The sequence below is a fragment of the Rhopilema esculentum genome, chromosome 21 (assembly GCF_057945365.1).
Source record: "Rhopilema esculentum isolate cy_ngs chromosome 21, ASM5794536v1, whole genome shotgun sequence".
Lineage (NCBI taxonomy): Eukaryota > Metazoa > Cnidaria > Scyphozoa > Rhizostomeae > Rhizostomatidae > Rhopilema > Rhopilema esculentum.
This window is the reverse complement of record NC_142835.1, coordinates 2506520-2524332: the sequence shown is the minus strand read 5'-3', so window position 1 is coordinate 2524332 and position 17813 is coordinate 2506520. Positions and strand designations below refer to the sequence as shown.

Sequence of the window (17813 nt, the reverse complement as noted above, 5' to 3'; positions counted from 1 at the left end):
TATAACCCAAGCCAGTTTTCCATCTGATGGTAAAAAATCCAAGGCAGACACGCAGGTGGTTCTCTTCTTTGGCTAGATCCTTTAAAGGTAATGGGGTTTGCATTGCCTTGTTGCGTAGTCTACCCAAAGCGTTTGACACGCTAGAGGATGGAGCAGGGCTGTAAAATCTTGAGTTTCTTTACACAACAAAGTCATGGGATCGCAAAATCAGCCTCGCTTAGTTTACATATTACCTGTTTCAAATAACGGAAGCTTTTTAGCTGGATTGAAACTGTCCGATCCCTATCCGCCAGCTTGGGGGTTCCTGGTGCCCAGTTTTGAAACGCCCCTTTTTGAAAATACTGGCTTATTTCTACTGGGGTTTTATAAACAATCTGGTTCAGAGAAGATATCAATAGCTATAAAGATGGATAAAATTAGCTTGGGGATAATAAAACATCAAGAAAAACACCTAGAAAATGAACAAAAAGGGTTCCCAGTCAAGATAAACTGCTACTACTTAAAAGTATACGATTCAATGTTGCGTTAGAGCATAGTTAGAGAAAACTTTTCAAAAAGTTTTCTAATCTATTATTGCAAAAAAGTGGCTGCGCGGTGCCTGATTGAAAGTTTCAGAAATTCTAACTGAAATAAGGTATTGGGACAACGTTTTATTAATTCAGAATTGTTTTGTTAATTTTCTTCCTTTCTCCCATCTTGAAGAATTATTATATGAAATGCATGTTTGAAAAAAGGTATGTTTGTCTAGAGAGCTTTACCCATTTTATATAAAATAAGAGAGTGAAAATCTGGTACCCAGGTTAAGAGATCTTATAAAAAATATTTTATTGGGGGAAAAACCGCTGTTTTGGTACAGCTATGCGGAGCGCTAGGCGGTGCGCAATACGGCCAATGAGATAACGCAAGTGTAGCGACGCGTGTCGCTGATTGAAGTCGAGAAGGCCTAATGAAATGGTGTGGAAGGTGAGTTCGGTACAAAATCTCATATTCAGGTACAAATTATTGTGATGAATTGGAATAAAACTTAATATTTGGTATCAAAGTTTTTTTAAATAACCTCAGGTTAAGATTCTACCATGGAGTGACAGTTTTCGCGATCATGGTGAGCCCGCTGGTTTTTTAGGCCCAAATATCAGATCACTAACCGTGTTGTTTTTCAGTGCTATCGTTATATACAAAAAGCTACCCATTTTAAATTAATTGATTGTTCAGATTTCTGTCTTATATAACTCGTATCTATATTTTAAGATAAATAGATGAGAATCTGATTGCTCTATCTTTCAAAAATATGTGATACTGCCTTGCCTTGTCAGGGGCAATGCTAGCCTCAAAATAGTGGGGTGGACAATGAAGGGGTGGAGCTGATAAAGGGGTCTGGGTAAGAAATCGGTGCAACACCATACGGGAAATCGCGCTCGTTATTGATAACCAAGTTTGAGATATTTTGAAACCCTCAATAGAAGAGTTAAATTTCATAGGCAAAGGCTCACAAAGTTTGGGTACAAGTTTTAAAGTTAATTATTGCCAAAAACCTTTAGCAAGGAAGGAAGGCAAAGACCACATTCTAAGAACCAACTGTTTAGCATGATAAAGCTGTGTTTTTTAGATCATCTTCATTTTAGGTTCTCACTATTTACGGAACTAATGATCAACACCCAATACTCTATGTCAGCTAAAATCTGAAAAGAACCATAACTGGCCACCAAAATGAAAAAAGTTCCGATCTCAGAAAAGAAAACTAACGAAACAAACGGAAACAAAAAAATGATTTTCTGTTCATATATTTCTGTTCCTTTGGCTCTTTTCCCTTGTGGGTCTCTTTAAGTCTTCAACAACCTTGCTTTTATTTTAGCATCTGTTGCTTCATTTATTATTATTTTTTTAAATTTCTCTTTCTTTTTCCCATAGTCTATTGACTTAACTTAAATGCAAAGGGAGACCGTTTGATTCCATGGCACAATTAAAATTCACTATGCGCAACCCAGTCAGAACCTGGTGAAACCTTCAGAAGCTTCTTGGAGCTTCATTTTCACAATCTTGAGTTTGAAGACTAAAAATAGCTTTGAATGAATGGGTGACTGGGTTAAGATTTTCTTCTGTTACACAACCTTAAAAACTCATTTGAATTTCAAAGACACCTCTGGCAATGCTGATCGGCTGCATTGGCAGCAAGCGCAATGACACAAACAACACAGTCAATAACTTGACTGCTTCACAAAAAGTCACATTGTTTGTGCAATCAAGATGTTATTTTGTTAGTAAATGGCAAATAACTGAAAAGTGCAAATTTTGTGCCAGAGGTGGAGTGATGAAATATCCATAATGATGATGGTTAATGTTGCTAAGGTTAAGGGAGGGGATAAAAATAATCATATTGATAAACATTCTTCTCTCTATATTTACTAAAACATAAAATAAATCATTTCTAGAAATCTGACTGGGTTTTTTAAACCTGCCAACATGGTCTAAATCCAAGCCTGTGTTTTCACATTATTATCTCACTGTCACTGAGGGACTGATTTTTAACTCATTTTGGCTCAGCAAAAACTCAGATAGGAGCTACAAATGACTTTTGAACTTTCACCAGATATGAAAAATAACATTTTATCAGTTTTATAAGAACCCTCTGACTTTTAAATCTGTTTGGTTTCTATTTAAGCATATTGTCTGAGATTACTGGATTTTTTCCAAACCAACATGACGACTAACCCCTTTATTTTCTTTATACTCAGGGACAGTACTTTTATTGCACTTAAAAATGAAAAATTGTTTTTGTGATAGCTCCTGAGAGGGGTAGAAAATGTCATCACCAGTGATAAGCAATCAGTCAGTCACAGTCCAACTGCCTGCCACTGACAATGTCTCCAAATTAAAAGAGCTACTTGCAGAGGCTTTGAAGTTGCATCTTGATGACTATGATGTTTTCCATAATGGGCAGCAGGTATGAATTGGCATAAATATTATTTAGTCCTTGTCATCTTCTTTATTTACGCAAAGTTTAGTAACTGGCCATTCAAGGTGAAGAGATAATGATGACTTATCAAATCGGCAGGCAACTGTCTACATCGCCAGGCAACTGTGGTGTTCTATGTGTGGAATTGTGCACAGCTCTGTCCATACATCGATGAACACACTGCAGACCAGAAACAATAAATTATTTAAAAAAATCAGTTGACAGTGTTATTCTCTCCAATTATTGCCTCTGTAAAACGTTTTGCAAGGTTTATTCATCTATGCTGGTGATGCATGTACTTTTCTGACACCTTTTTACGACTTTTTTTAGTTGAAGCTAAACCAGTCATTTCAGTTTCATGGAATTGGAGGAGAAGGCCTTGTTGTCTTGAAAGTTGATATAACCTTAGGTTTGTCACTTTTTTGGCTTTATTGCTCAATGTTTTTATGCAACAATATTATAACAAACTTCTTCACTAGCAAACTGCAGTAGACTTTGGTTATAGTCGCACCAAATGTTGCTTGAAAATTTGTGACTGTAAACAGAGTATGACTGTAAACAGAGCTAAATTGAATAGTTTTGCATATTTGGGTCTAAATTTTATGTGACTGTAAGCAAGTGGTGTAACTTCAAGCAAAATGACTATAAGCAGACTGGACTGTTTTTCTAAAATAATTTCGAAAGATAGATCAAGTGTCAGTAGTTAATGAAACAGACAAAATATAGTTTGATCAAAAAGTTATATAAGGCCCCATCATTATATAGTTAATTATTTTGTTTCTATAATTGTTCTTTCCATTATTATGTGCTAAGTCTAAGAGCTCATTCACATTCACTCATTCAATAGAACATGTGCAAAATCTCAAAAACTGCCTTATGAACCACTTGTTATATCTTTTGGTGTTGAGTCAAATTTTTGACTTCTCCAAACTAATAGCTCTGACATGGCAGTCAAGTGCCTTAACCACTCAGCTACCATGGCACCTCTCCAAACTACTTTACTTACAAGCTTTTGACTACTTTTCACTTATTATTATCCTTTTAATGCTAAATTTGCTGTAATGCTAAAAATAAATATTTTTCTTAAGGAACCAAGCTAGGCATGCCAAATACTTTTTAAATAAATTTAGCAGGATTTACCTTTGTATTATTTCAAAGAATGTACAATGAGAAGCATTGTTTCTGTTTTCAAATAATGGTCTGGTTATTTACAGGGCCAATAAAGAGACTTGAAATTGGTGAGTTTTCGGTTGTCATTGACACAGCAAATGACGATGGTGCTCAGAAGACAGCAGGTATTTTTTAGTTACACATGGGCTGCTTCAAATGGATTGTGTAAAATGTAAAACTGCCTCTGTGCCTTAATCCACTCATCTGTGTGTAAAATGTAAAATGTAATTATTGTCTTGGGAAACAATTATTGCAGATCAATGCTTTTAAGCATCAAATGGAATTTTAATCAATTTGTGAAGTCTTGCAGAAGTTTGTTAAGAATATGAGGTAGATTACATCAATAAATATTTGATGCAGTTTTTAATTTTTGTAACCTTCACTGGGGTCTCAAAGTTTGAAGAATATTTTTATTTTTGCTGTTTTTTGATAACTTCTCATAGAGTTACTCCCAAGTTCTTGGATTTCTCCTTCAGAAAATCTTGAAGAAAGCTCAAATACTCCTCCCCATAGACTTGATATGAGTTCATAAATGTTGTTGAATTGCTCCATTTTTAGATGGAAGCACACAGACTGGTAATTTTGTTGAGGAAGATGACCAAGCATCATTTGGATCTGGTGAGCAGCCAAAAGGGATGAACACCTTGCCTTTTATAGGTATTGGCTATTAAATGGTTTATGGCTTATCATGCAGTAGTCATGTTTGTTGTTATAGTATCATTTTCTATAACAACTTCTTGTCATTTTAGTAAATTATTGGATTTTTCTATGGATAATGTTAAAACACATATTTTAGAAAGATTGTTGCTTTTGTGTTCTCATAAAAAATCCAGAAGGCAGATCAGCAGATCACAAGAGATATCCAAGTGGTATAGGAACACGACAAGTACCCCTCTCACCTCCCCGCAAACATCTGAAACCCTATATTGGCAATATTTTCATTAAGAATCAGGACAGGTATTTATAATTAAATACTTGAAAATTGCAAGACCACATTGTTTAGTCAAGTGAGGAGAAAGGACATCTCGATTGGGCAGTAAGACTAGCAGCCCGAATCATACTGTCCCATGCTCAGTAGAAATAAAAAGTCACAGAAAATTTTCCAAAAATAACTGCAAGGGAGAGGAATTTTCTTCTTATGAAACTAGAGAGATTTCCTGCTTTTGAAACTAGAGACACTAAATAAGGTTGATGGATTTTGTGGCTTATCCTCAATATAAGTCTGTTTGCATCTAGAGAATAGGTTTTGTCATTTTCTAGTTTCATTTCAATAAACAAGCTGTTTTCTATTAAGATTTATGTTATGTTATTCCATATCTTAATGTCAATTTTGTTGCATTGTTGCATTGTTGCATTGTATTTTGCTCCCATCTCTTTCAGCCTTTTGTTTAACAGATTTGCATTAAGGATTCAGGTGCTTTTGAAATTTTACAAAAGAAAGAGTCTACGAAATAAAAACAACTATATAAGAAACCCTTTTCGAGAATTGATGTATCACTAGATCTCCATAGGTCAGAGCTATATTTGGTGGCTTGGAATGCTGTCCGTAAACTTTTACAGCTTTTTACGTATAGGCCATGACCAATGCTATGCTATGCTTTGGGAACTCCGCAGAACTTCAAAGAAACATTTAGCAAGTTCTCATTTTTTAATGTAAGATGTTTTCTAGGCGATCATGGAACTCTTCAAAGTCTTGCTCCTGTCCTGCTTATCCAAAACTTTTTAAAAGTTTGTGAAGCTGAAATGAGGATCCCAAGAGGTAGGGTGCAGCATAAAGCAAGCTTTTTTCCAATGTAATTTAGTCTTAAAATTCAATGAAACTGTATAATATTGAAATTTAGTTGATTCTTTTCCCTCCAGTTTTTCGCTAATGAGACTATTGGACGGTAGCGTTGATACCAAAATATCTTACATGGATCTTATTTTTCTGGCGATATTCTGAAAGCGTGACACTACATCCCACCTAGCCTCTTCTTGTATCTCCTATTAAGATCCTCCCATTATCTACCCAGGCCCTGTTCTTTTGCCAAGATATGTTCTTGGAAGAAGAGTGGAAAATATCTTCAGTGGTCAAAGTTGCTTCCATCTTACATTTTTCGCACTCAGATTATTCAACTATTATATGCAATAGAAAAATCACCAGCCTAAGATCATTTAAAAGTTTGGAAGTGAGTAGGTTTTGTGTTACATTGCAGATCCACGAAACTGGACATCACAGCAAGTTTCTCAGTTCATTAACTGGCTAATTCAAGAGCTGAATGTCAAAGGAGTCGATGCTAGCCAGTTCAGGATGAGCGGAGTGGAGCTTTGCAACCTCTCAAAGCAAGACCTAAACAACCACTTTCCTGTAAGCCTTGTCGACATATTATGGATGTACTTAGAGACTCTTAAAATGGGTAAGTAATCTGTTTATTCTTCAGATTGTACGTGTTATTATTTTTCGGGTAATAACGGCGTGTTACTGTTTGGGAGCTTGGAGCCTTGTGAAATTTTACACATGCCTAAATCTGTTTACTTTCTTTAATTGAAGACCGCACTCACTTAGTAACTTAGTAATGCAACCAATTAAAATCTACTTCCATCAAACTCCTTGTAAATTTTTTTGAGCCTTTTGAGAATTTTTTCACCACCGTTTACAATCTGTTTCACCAAAAGCTCTACATTTTCTTCTTTAACTCCGATCTGAATTATGTAGAGTTACTATTATTTTCATCCAGGATGAACATATCCGAATATTTTTGCGATTAGACAATCAGAGTTAAAAGAAATATATACATGTTAAAAAGACGATACGGGCGTATAGTTTTTTGGAGAATGATAAATAGTGAAACTGGAAAAAACGTTCAATTTGAGAAACTTGAGAATTCAGCCATGCTTTACTTTCATTTTCGAAACTTTCAGCCACAGCCCACGGTGTGATAGCTGTCAATCAAGATCAGCAGCCAGCAGGTACTTGTTAAACTCTCTTACTGTACTTTCGATTTACCTTGACTGAATGATCAGGGTCTCCTTACAAAAGAGTAAGCTACAGAAGATCATAAAATTCCTCAGATCTGTTGTAGATTCTCAGACGTTGCTTGATCTCCTCTGCTTCTCATTCACTTGATTCTTCTTACGTAGAACCACGTTTCAATTTATTTTTGACATTGATATGCCAGTATTTGAATTCATATATGATTTCCTTGTATTGTCTTTCTCTACCAGGCAATGTATCACCGCATGTTCCGCTACAGAGCACTTCAGGAGAGGCTTCGCAAATGAATGGTATGCGACTTTTCATGAAGAAAGGCTGATTCTGACCTGGATGCCAGGGTCTCTACAATTAAATCTCAAAAGTACCATTTGAATCTAGTCTAACTCATCACAACTGTACCAGTATATGATACGGTATCGTCGGCTTGTGAGACTCTAGTACCCAAGGAAGATTGCTACTTGCCAAAGAAATTCATTTGATTCTGCTCGGAATGTACTATATACAACAAAGAGGCACAAGCACTATGTTGAAATAGCTTGTTTTTCGTTTGTTTGATTTATCAATCATATTTTCGATACGCAAGATATGCAAAATATTTATTGACAATATTCAGCTTTAGAGCTCAGGCTTTATAGACCGACTTTACTCTTTGAACAACATCCCGGTTCATCGCTGCGCCGAGGATTTATTCTTACAACCAAACCTAGTAAGCCAATTGCGACGGCCCTGTTTCTGTTAGCCAAGTTGTTATATACTTGCCCATTCCAGTGGCGGATTTAAGGGGGGCAACTAGGGGCAGTTGCCCCTCCCTCGACGAGTTGAAGCAAGTCTGGCGCCCCTTTTTTGGAAATTGTGGGCCCCTTTTTTAAGAATGAGAATCAGGTGAAAAAGTTTCTGAGACTGATAGGTTAATTTGCTTCAAGGATTACCTCAAAGTTATGTTGTTTATTCCGAAAATGGACCTAAAATGTTGTATACAGCGTACTCTCCTAATTAATTTTTTGAAATTTTTCGGCGCCCCCACCACCAACTGCCCCTCCTTCAAGTTTGCTCTGGATCCGCCCCTGGCCCATTCAGGATTGTGTTTCTGTGTAAGGACAAATAAGAATTTTGCTGCTGCAATTTATTTATGGTTTTTGCCTCCTTTTATGTTGAAGGTGTTTCGAAATCTGGTGCTAAAGAGATGCAATCTCATTCTGTTGCAAATTCCTTAAACAGATCAAGCAGTAAGTTGGCATAATTATCTATTAATATAACTAGTACATGTCCAATCAAATAATTCATATGGACTATTTAAAACTACATAGCTACTACTGTCCACGATCAAGTGTACTTTTAACAGAAAGTCTTTTCTCGTGTAAACTAAAGGAAAATCTGTAGTAATGGGAAGCGAGTTGTTTTAAATAGTCAGTTAACTTCCTTTAGACTTGCAGCTGGGCTCTCTATCTTGTAAATTTTGACGTTCTTTATTTCATAAAATAAGAATTGTTCTTCTTACCTTTTGTGCCTTGCAAATTGCTTTTTTTGATTTTACTAGCTACAAAGAATCTTTACATCAATAGAATTGTAGAGCAATCTTTGTTAAGCACTTAAACAACCCACTAAAAGGTCTAAGCAAGAATCATAAGTTTTAGATTTGCGCGTTCCCCAGTTGATTCCCAATCGCTTATTTTCTCCTGAATTCATTAATGGATCGAGAATCATCGACTTTTTCTCCTATTCAACAGGCACTGGAGGCCAAATACAGCTTTGGCAGTTTCTACTTGAATTGCTTACTGATCGAAAGAGCCAGAAACTCATCAGCTGGATAGGAGACAAAGGGGCTTTTAAATTAATAGACCCAGAAAAGGTGGCGCAGCTATGGGGCGGAAGAAAAAACAAGCCAGCTATGAACTACGAAAAACTAAGCAGAGCATTGCGGTACTATTACGATGGGGATATGATTCACAAAGTCCACGGGAAACGATTTGTGTACAAGTTTGTTTGCGATTTGAAAATGCTGCTTGGATACAGCGCTGCCGAGCTTGCAAGACTTGTGAACGAGACTCCGGTTTACTCCTCCGCAGAAGATACCGACTGCTTAAACCAAAACTGGCCGTGAATGGCGCACACGCAATGACCTCCCCTGCGGCTGCTGCTCAAAGATGTGCGATTTCTCATACCCCACCATCTTTCTTTGTCCCATTATGGCGCTCTACAGATGATATTTTGATCATTCAATTCAAGCATATGAATTATTTGAAGTGAATCAATGTCAAGGAAAGTCTTTGGAAACAATTGAGCTTTAACTGTGAAATTTGATCCTTCCTTGTGTATGTTATTCAACAGCATGATTCGTCACTTGCTTGCGAGAACACTCATGGCCTGGCCTGATAAAAATAAACAATGTCTTCAGTTGTGTATTTACCACCCCCTCTTATTTATGAGAGTTTGCTTCGGCAAGAAAACAAATTTATTATTGTAGCCATTTATTGTAGATAATATATTGTATTAAGATACCTTATATGCCTCGGGTACCTTAAATGTAGGCGTCTGAGAATAGCTTAATATGGGGTAAATTTAAGGTTGCTTTTGTACGGTGTTTTTTTATCTCGACTGAATGAACTATTACCATATTATATTGTGTAGCAGTGAATCGGTAAGAGTGAATAGCTTTTATGATGTTGAAACGATCAACGGTTAAACAGTTTTCAAGACGTTAATTTTATATTTTCTTGCGTCGTATTGCTCCTTATAAGCATCGTGACATTGAATAAAAGTTAGTGAAAAGATTAAGAGACTTTTATGTGCTACACAAGTTTTTATATTCTTAAAATATCCTTGCTTTGGGGGATGTGATAACCAAAGCAAGTGGAACAGTTTTAGAAAAGTATTTGATTCAACTTCTGATCTAATTTTTGGTAGATGTTTTCCAATTTGCGGAGGGATTATCTTTGCATCTGCATTGGTTGAATCACATGGGCGTGGATAGAGTTTTGTAACTGGGTTGCCTGTCTCCCTTAATTATTTTCCCTTTCAAAGATGCTTGTTGAATAAAAATGTCCTCTTGTGGTAAGGGTTTTGTTTGTATTCTTGAAATCGTGCATCCATAGCAATCCGACCCCTTCTGTTTGTGGGTATACTGTGTAATCTCTTGTGAACGCTTTTTCGAATCCAAGGTTCGTTTTCAGCTCCTGATAAAGTGGACATTCGCCCTAATAATGCTTACCTTAATACTCCCTCTTTGCAATTCCGGTTCTGCCTTGCCGTACGAAAATCCCTTGCATGTTCAGCGTAAAGACTTTGGGAAACTCTCCAAAGACCTAAATACTTTTCCTGTCCTTATATGAGTATTACGATATTTTTTAGTAAAATTTCACGACCGTTATTCAGGTCATGTCATATATAAACAATCACGACAAATTACAGTCTAAATGAGATTTGTATTAAAACCGTTTTGATTGTCATTTCATATCAAATGTTTTATTGAACTTCTTTCTTTCTGCTTCATTATCTTTGCAAGTTGCATTTTTCTATTGAAAGGAGATTGTATTTGAGGATGAGGTAATGTATTTGACGGGATCTTTGTTGCAGTTTTGCGCGTCGCTCTTTACTTGAAAAGGCAGCAGGTTTCGATAAGAAGATTCCTCCTAAAGGCATTGATCAAGATTTTAACGGAGTTTCCCTGTATTGGATGCATTTGACCGCATTGGAAGAAAGTTACGATATTCAGGGATATTCTTTGATGATGAGCGATAATCAGATTTTAATTTCAGAATAACGGAGGAGATACTCATATAACAGTTCAGTTCAGTTTTATTTTAAATTCCACTGGATACATACACTTGTTGCAAATTAGAAATAATCCAGGCTTAAAAGTATAAACAATGTAAAAGGAAGTTAAATAATATAAACGTAACATAACAAATACAGAGTAGAGGAGAAACAAGCTAGTATTGTAAACAGGGAATTATTTAAAGGAGGAAACTTTCTCAGTAGTTTATAAACTAATCGAGGAGAAAGCACCCCCTAGTAAATTAGATGCGTTCTGCTATTACATAGAGCGTATTGCATAGAACGGAAGAAGTAGACATTTAAGATGCAAAGAAATATATTGTTCAAGTTTTATTTTAAGCCAGTGTCTATGTTTGTTTCAATCTAGAATGAAATATGGTTATCCTCCTCCTTGTAATATGGTGATGAAATCTGGATTTGCGCTGATGAAATCCCAATACAAGCAAGATTTCTTCTACCCAGTTTAATCAAGTGAAACTTGTCCAAAAAGGTAAATAAAAAATTTCGTACCTATTCATCAGAGAAATTTACGGTTGATGGAAGTACATTTAATACGTCACACATTCATGAGAATTGTTAGAAGAAATAGTTATCACCAGGAATCTAAGATCTGAAAGTCTGAAACCTGAAACTGTCACTTAAAAATTCCTTGAAGTAAAGCATTGACGCTAAAACAATTGCTTCGCAAAATACAGCATGAAAAGATGTAAATGTAAGGATTTCAATAACAGACTATGCCAAAAATATCTAGGGTTAAGGGTTTTCTTAAACTTCTTATTGATTAGCTTTACTCTTTGTAATTGACTGTGTTCTTATTTATTGATTCGGAAATATATAATTTATTCCCTTTATTTGCTGAATACAGTTGTCATCCACCAACTTGTATTGAGAACCATTAGCAAAGGTATCATTAGTATTTATTCTCTTTTTTCTCAAAATGTTTGACTATGGCAAAATAAAGATGTGCAACAGTAAAGATATATTTTCTTGTTGATGCACCGCAACATGTAAAGTTTGATGGGTTGAGAGGACGTCAAACAACATAACGTAATTTTCGTGATTTCAGAACAACCTCTTGAGTCTCAAGCACTGTCTCACCATCACGTGAATACCATCATATGCTATTGGTGTATTCTCAAGAGGTGGTTGTCTAACTCAGGGTTTTCTTGATAATTATTAAACAAACCTGCAGTCTCTTAACTAAATGTAAAATTTCCACGATTTTGTTTCGAGAGCTTCTTCTTTACCACGTGGTGGAAAATCTGTTAAAAGGACAGCACTGTATGTTGGATGTTTCATTCTTCATCAGTTACAAAGCCAAGCATCATCATGAAGCACGTAGCTATCGTCGGTCTGCTTTTGGCAGTAGTTGGTATGTAAACTATTCTTGCAAAGTCCAGCAACGCTATGTAGAAATAACACATGCTCCTTTCAATCTTAGAGCAGTTTAGTGCTTCTACCGACAATGAAGATTTTTCAAGCAATGCTGTAAGCAGATTTCTTTGTGCTTTGTATGGCTGCCTCCTTGTATGGCTGCTTAAGGCTTTGATTTCAAATATATTGTGAATTTATGGTTTTTGGTGCTGTGAAAACTCAGAAAAGTGGAGATTTCGTGTCTCGTCTTTTCAATCAGTGTTTCACGCTATGAAAGGCGAAGACATTATCAAAAAGAAAGTGATACGTCGTTAATAGTTTCCTGTTTTAGATGACCCGTGTTCAAGATTGTGACCAGAAATTGGATCACCACTTTGCTACTTCCGGTTACTCATTTTTACTTTATAATTGTATTGCAAAGTAGTTTTACTACGATAGATGATATTTTATCGTGATTTCAAATCATGCTATAGCCTACATCTTCTATTCTTTTTAAGGTGTCAGTTATGCACTGAATGCTCATGATCGAATTCTCAAGGCTAACCAAGACGGTAAGTGTCGCCATTGGAGAGGCGAACGATCTATTATAGTATGACATCAACAGTAATAATCCCTTTGAAAATACTTTGAGTATGTATAATTTTGCACCAAAGCGTCAAAAAGACTTGTTTAAAAATCTTAAAATATTGTTATAAGTGCTGTATATTCGGTGAAAGTCTTTTAATAACTTAAAACGTATGTACATCAACAAATAAAATTCTCAAGTAATCTTTAGAAGGTTTTATAGCTTGAGTTTTAGGCGGTAATACTCAAATTGGCTTCTACTTTTCAGCAAGAGAAGAAGAGCTTGCTTTTGGTTTTAGCGGTAAGTTTGGAAACTTTTCTTTGTCCTTTTCATTCCATCAAGGATGCTAACTAAACATGAAATGAAAACCTATGATTTTGTGCAAATTACTCTGCGAAGAATATCCTCCAGCTTAAATATTCTTAGTGTTTCAAAGCACACCATCGTGGTAAATTGTAACGCAGATCAATTACTTAAAACAATCTGTATATATTTTTCATTCGCTAGAACAACCACCCTTGATTGAAGGAGACATTGTAGATGATGTAGCAACGAGGCAGCAGATTGATGCAGAAGCGTATGGCATTGCCAGCACCTTTGATGCTATTGCAGGACGAAGGAAATGGGAGAATGGCGTTGTACCTTATGTTTATGGATCTGTTGGTAAGTTTTGAATGCTTAGTCGCTGACAGCCTCCATTAGAAGTATTTGGTTATTAAATGTTTTCCCAATAGCATTTTGCAATAGATCTGAAAAGATATGCTAATTCACAATAACCCTTTATCGTATCTGTAGGCAGCAAAGCCATCAGCGCAATCGAGGCTGCATTCAGAGACTACCACGCAAAAACCTGTTTGAAGTTCGTCAAGAGGACTAACCAGAGGGATTACATTATTTTCAATGCCAAAGGAGGGTGCGTATATCAAATCTAAGTAGAAGTATGATTAATTCGTGGCTGCAGCCGATGGCACTATGTCAGAGCATCAACCATTGAGTTTTTTGCTTTCACAAGGGTCAGTGTCAATTAATGAAAAATAGAGTAGAAAAATATAGTTATAAAAAATAAATTTGCTTTTTATGGGGAGGGGAGATTGGCGAATTATTTCAGCTCTTTTCAGGGGTTCTTTTCAAGGAGCTCTTTTTGCCATCAACATCACAGCAATTTGAAAACCCAAGACCTGTCACTGTCACAGCTCCATGTTTATATCAGACCCCTATCTCCTTCAGTCTCGATGCTAAAAGGAAATAGTTCCTATTCCGGAACAACTTTATATGTATTAGCATGGGTATATTAGTCTCGTTATTTCTTTAAACATTTTGTGCACATGCTTAGCTCGAACGCATTACCATTCTAGTTGCTACTCTCACATCGGACGCCAAGGTGGTCAGCAAGAAGTTTCCATTGGTAGAGGATGCGAATACAAGGCAACAACAATTCATGAGATTATGCATGCTATTGGATTCTACCATGAACAGTCAAGAAGAGACAGAGATAACTACATCACGGTCAACTTCCACAACATTGTCAAGGGTATGCTTGCATTTACTTTTCGCTTCACAGATTGAAATTGTTCCTTGGCCCTGCTTTACACGGTTTTGAATGGTGATAGAAGATATATCCAAAACTGTCATGCATTGTTGCCTTGATACAATGTAAAGTACCGTGGTCCTAAGTGCAATATAAGATTAGATTTGCAATTTGTTTTATAATTTTTATTAGACCCGTGATTTGGAAGCGAAGTGTAGGAGATTTCGCATCTAACACAGAGCGCCGATGCTACGATGGTCCAGCCCGATACCACTGCGACACGTTTCAGTAGTTCATGATACTGTTTTGATCGGTGTTGATGCTGTTCGCAAATTATGTGCTATAGGAGTATTAATGATCAATAATTTACATGTATCAAAAACAGGTAATTTTTATACATTTTTCAAAGGCATGGAATACAACTTTAACAAGTACAGACAAGGAGAAGCAAGCACTCTGGGAGAACCCTATGACAAGAAGAGCGTCATGCATTATGCCAAGTAAGTTGGGCAGGGGGTTCTTACTTGTAATGGTGCTGTGTAGGAGGACTCAAAGGGCTCAGCTCTCCTTGTTAAAATTCAGTGAGATTTTAGGGGGCTCAGCCCTTCTTAACAAGTGAGTTCATATTTGGTTGGACGAATTCGGTGTTGGCAACTCTCTATTGTAATGTAGATTTCTCATATTGAGCAATTTCTTACCAGCCTTTTTGTGCCATTGAATAGAGAGTCTTTAACAAAAATTGATGCATATTGCGTGTAGTAAGGGTGTGGTCATAGGTGTGTCCTCTTGAATTTGCCTACAGCAAAGCTCCCCTTCCTAAGCTTTGAACGGCACACCTGGTTACTTAGTGCTTCAACCAACCAACATCATGCTTCTTCACAGAGAAGTAGCCATTTATCACTTATAAACGAGCACTACTTGCTCGAGTACTTCCACTACTATAAAGCAGAGAAAAGAATTGAGTTTCTTACCTAATCACTCGTAAAGTTAGGTACAATTGAAACTCTCATTTTCTCCTTTTGAAAGGGCAGTTGAAAAACTTGGGAGCATAGTGGGGGACAGAGGGGCGGGGATCTGACACGGTACTAAGGTAGAGATGCCTGGCAGAGGAACATTTTTCACAAATATGTAGTCTGGTGAAATGAAATTTTTAAGTTACAGTTTTAATCTCTGTAAAATTAAACACAAAGTTGCTAACTGGAGCTGGGAAAATAGAGGATGACAAAACCTTCTCTATTGTTTAATAGAAAACTGATGTATCTCATTTTAAATCAAATGTCAAAGGCTGTTGATTGTTACTTAAACTTACTTGGAACTTCATGATGGTCTTTTTCAGATATGCATTCAGCAAACAATGGGGCAAATTACAAACTATTGTTTCAAAATCAAACCCCAGCGAGGAACTTGGAAACGAAGTTGGATTCAGTAGCATAGATCTACGTCAAATTAACAAGTACTACTCCTGCAACGGAGGTGGTGGTGGCGGGCCTAACCCTCCTGTTACACAAGCCCCTCAACCTGGATGTAAGTGTTTTCTTTCAGTGCATAATATCTTCACAGTAGCCACAGCCTTCTGATACAGTTTTTATTCAGGCACCGCGGAGCAGGGGGCTTGGCGGGGCTTAAGCCCCCCAGTTTTTGCAGAAAATGCAAAATGTAAAGTAGTGAGCCACTAGTAAAGCCTTTTTATTCGGTTTTAGCCCATGCACTTTTTTGCCCCCCCCCCCCCACCATTTCGCCATTTTCCGTAGTGCCTATATTGAAAAGAATTTTAACTGTGCAAATTTGTAGTATAGAGAAGCAAATGAACCCTCGTTCGATTATAGATTAAACGAATAACTAGAAATAATCACAAAGGCTTTGTCCTTGAATTTCAAAAGTGCGATAAAAGGAATACAATAGTTGGACAGTTATCGTCCATTTTTTAAAGTAGCATTGGCTATCTCTTGGAATAAGTTAGAAGAACCTTAAAAAAGTTGAAAAGGATTTCTCAATATAGGATCTTTTCACGGAAATTTTTCACAGCAGTCCAAAGCTAGCCAAATTTTGGTAGATGTTAACTCTATCAAAACAAAGGTTTTTCGACTTCCTATACATGTCACCAAAACTGGTTTGTTCGAGTTAAACAAATGAATAAATGATTTGTAGGGGGACACTTTGAGGGAAGGTTTTGTGTCAAAATACAAGCAAAGCACCGAGCAGTCAAGATAAAATTTTCTCTAAATGTTGGAAATAAAACCCAAATATATCGAGAATATAGCAAATCTCTTAAACCTGTCTGCAATTTCATTAAAAATTAGAGTAGATGACTGTTTTGAAATTTCTTTATCGTTTTTATCGCTGGAACCCATCACAGAGTTTAGAATTTAAAATTTTGACACAGATTACGTCAATCAAATCTAAGATCAATCAGACTTATACAAATTATATTAAGTTGTTCTGAATTTCCAGAAATTTGTTTAACTCTAATCACATATGAAATTGCATTTTCTAGGCCACAAAGTTACTTTGTGTACTTATTGTAGCTATGGTAACTGGTGATAAGATAGGCTTTCAATCTGCTGTTGAGGTAGTGTTCAATCGATAAGATACACATCTGTGAAGTTTTGATAAAACCGATCTAGGCGACAGGTAGTCAAACTACATAGCAATTATGATACAAAGGCAATACAAACTTTGAAAATTATCTTCATCTGCCAAAGACTAGTCTGTAAGTTTTATATTGACATTTCTCATGTCATAACTCTAAACGCACAGAATGCTCCATTGGCCTATTTCAGGTTAACTCTATTTCAAGAAACTTTCAGCAGATCAAAATATTAATTAAAACTAGGAAGAAAATAGAAATTACTTTTTAAATGTCCTGTTTCTGAACCCTAGCTCGTTAAAACGTCACTGACTACACCGTTTTAAGGCTGTTTTGCATAAAGAAGGGTCTTGTGCCCTCTGCAAGTAAAATGAACTCTGGATTCAAAACGTTTTGTTGGTTCGAGACCTTTACTATCTTAAAGTCGATTGGGAGAGTGAACTGCAAGTGTGATTTGTTATTTTTATAAAACACCCTCAAAATCGGTAATTTGTGTTTCTTCCTCGCTAATCCCATTTATGTTTGTATCTAATATTAGTCGTGAATGTATTTACACCGTCACTTTTCTTTCAGCATGCTCTGACAGATCAGAGAACTGCAGATGGAACCTTAGCAAGTGCAACTACAAGGGCTATGGTCAATACTGGTGTAGAAAGAGCTGTGGGTTCTGTTAAGAACAAAAAGTTCCACTTTGATCTTACTTCTCAATTTTTCGAGTAAATCGATATATTTTCATGATATGAGAATGCTTTAAATTTTCCTTTTCTGACTTGATTGTCTTCTTTGAGAAAAGTCTCGAAACGAATCTCCTTACCACATCGGTGCATTTTTTATCAATTAAGAGTTGCTGCTGTTGTTTTTATATTCGTCATGTACTTTTTGACAAGT

At 36.3% G+C, this 17813-nt stretch overlaps 2 protein-coding genes across 3 annotated transcripts; both read left to right on the top strand.

Moving 5' to 3' along the window:
* The first annotated feature begins 821 nt into the window (after positions 1–821).
* On the top strand, positions 822–10567 carry LOC135684890 (GA-binding protein alpha chain). Of its 2 annotated transcripts, none has more exons than XM_065200584.2 (11): positions 822–963; positions 2782–2941; positions 3284–3362; positions 4168–4248; positions 4682–4780; positions 5793–5882; positions 6319–6519; positions 7025–7072; positions 7328–7387; positions 8255–8323; positions 8825–10567. In XM_065200584.2, the coding sequence occupies exons 2-11, from the start codon at positions 2801–2803 to the stop codon at positions 9196–9198; spliced, it is 1242 nt and encodes a 413-aa protein (XP_065056656.2). In that variant the 5' UTR covers positions 822–963; positions 2782–2800; the 3' UTR covers positions 9199–10567. The 2 variants fall into 2 exon arrangements, with proteins under 2 accessions (XP_065056656.2, XP_065056657.2); XM_065200585.2 differs by having other exon boundaries at positions 912–992.
* A 1570-nt stretch (positions 10568–12137) lies between these two features.
* Positions 12138–17680, top strand: LOC135684892 (astacin). Its single transcript, XM_065200587.2, has 9 exons — positions 12138–12243; positions 12743–12796; positions 13078–13110; positions 13318–13473; positions 13606–13723; positions 14166–14341; positions 14748–14838; positions 15675–15862; positions 17499–17680. The coding sequence occupies exons 1-9, from the start codon at positions 12162–12164 to the stop codon at positions 17597–17599; spliced, it is 999 nt and encodes a 332-aa protein (XP_065056659.2). The 5' UTR covers positions 12138–12161; the 3' UTR covers positions 17600–17680.
* Positions 17681–17813: the final 133 nt, after the last annotated feature.

Coding starts and splice junctions, on each gene's coding strand:
- LOC135684890 (XM_065200584.2), top strand. CDS start 2,801: ATGTCATCACCAGTGATAAGCAATCAGTCAGTCACAGTCCAACTGCCT. Junction 6,520..7,024: donor CTTAGAGACTCTTAAAATGG/GTAAGTAATCTG, acceptor CGAAACTTTCAG/CCACAGCCCACGGTGTGATA. Junction 8,324..8,824: donor TTCCTTAAACAGATCAAGCA/GTAAGTTGGCAT, acceptor CCTATTCAACAG/GCACTGGAGGCCAAATACAG.
- LOC135684892 (XM_065200587.2), top strand. CDS start 12,162: ATGTTTCATTCTTCATCAGTTACAAAGCCAAGCATCATCATGAAGCAC. Junction 12,244..12,742: donor TCTGCTTTTGGCAGTAGTTG/GTATGTAAACTA, acceptor ATTCTTTTTAAG/GTGTCAGTTATGCACTGAAT. Junction 15,863..17,498: donor ACAAGCCCCTCAACCTGGAT/GTAAGTGTTTTC, acceptor CTTTTCTTTCAG/CATGCTCTGACAGATCAGAG.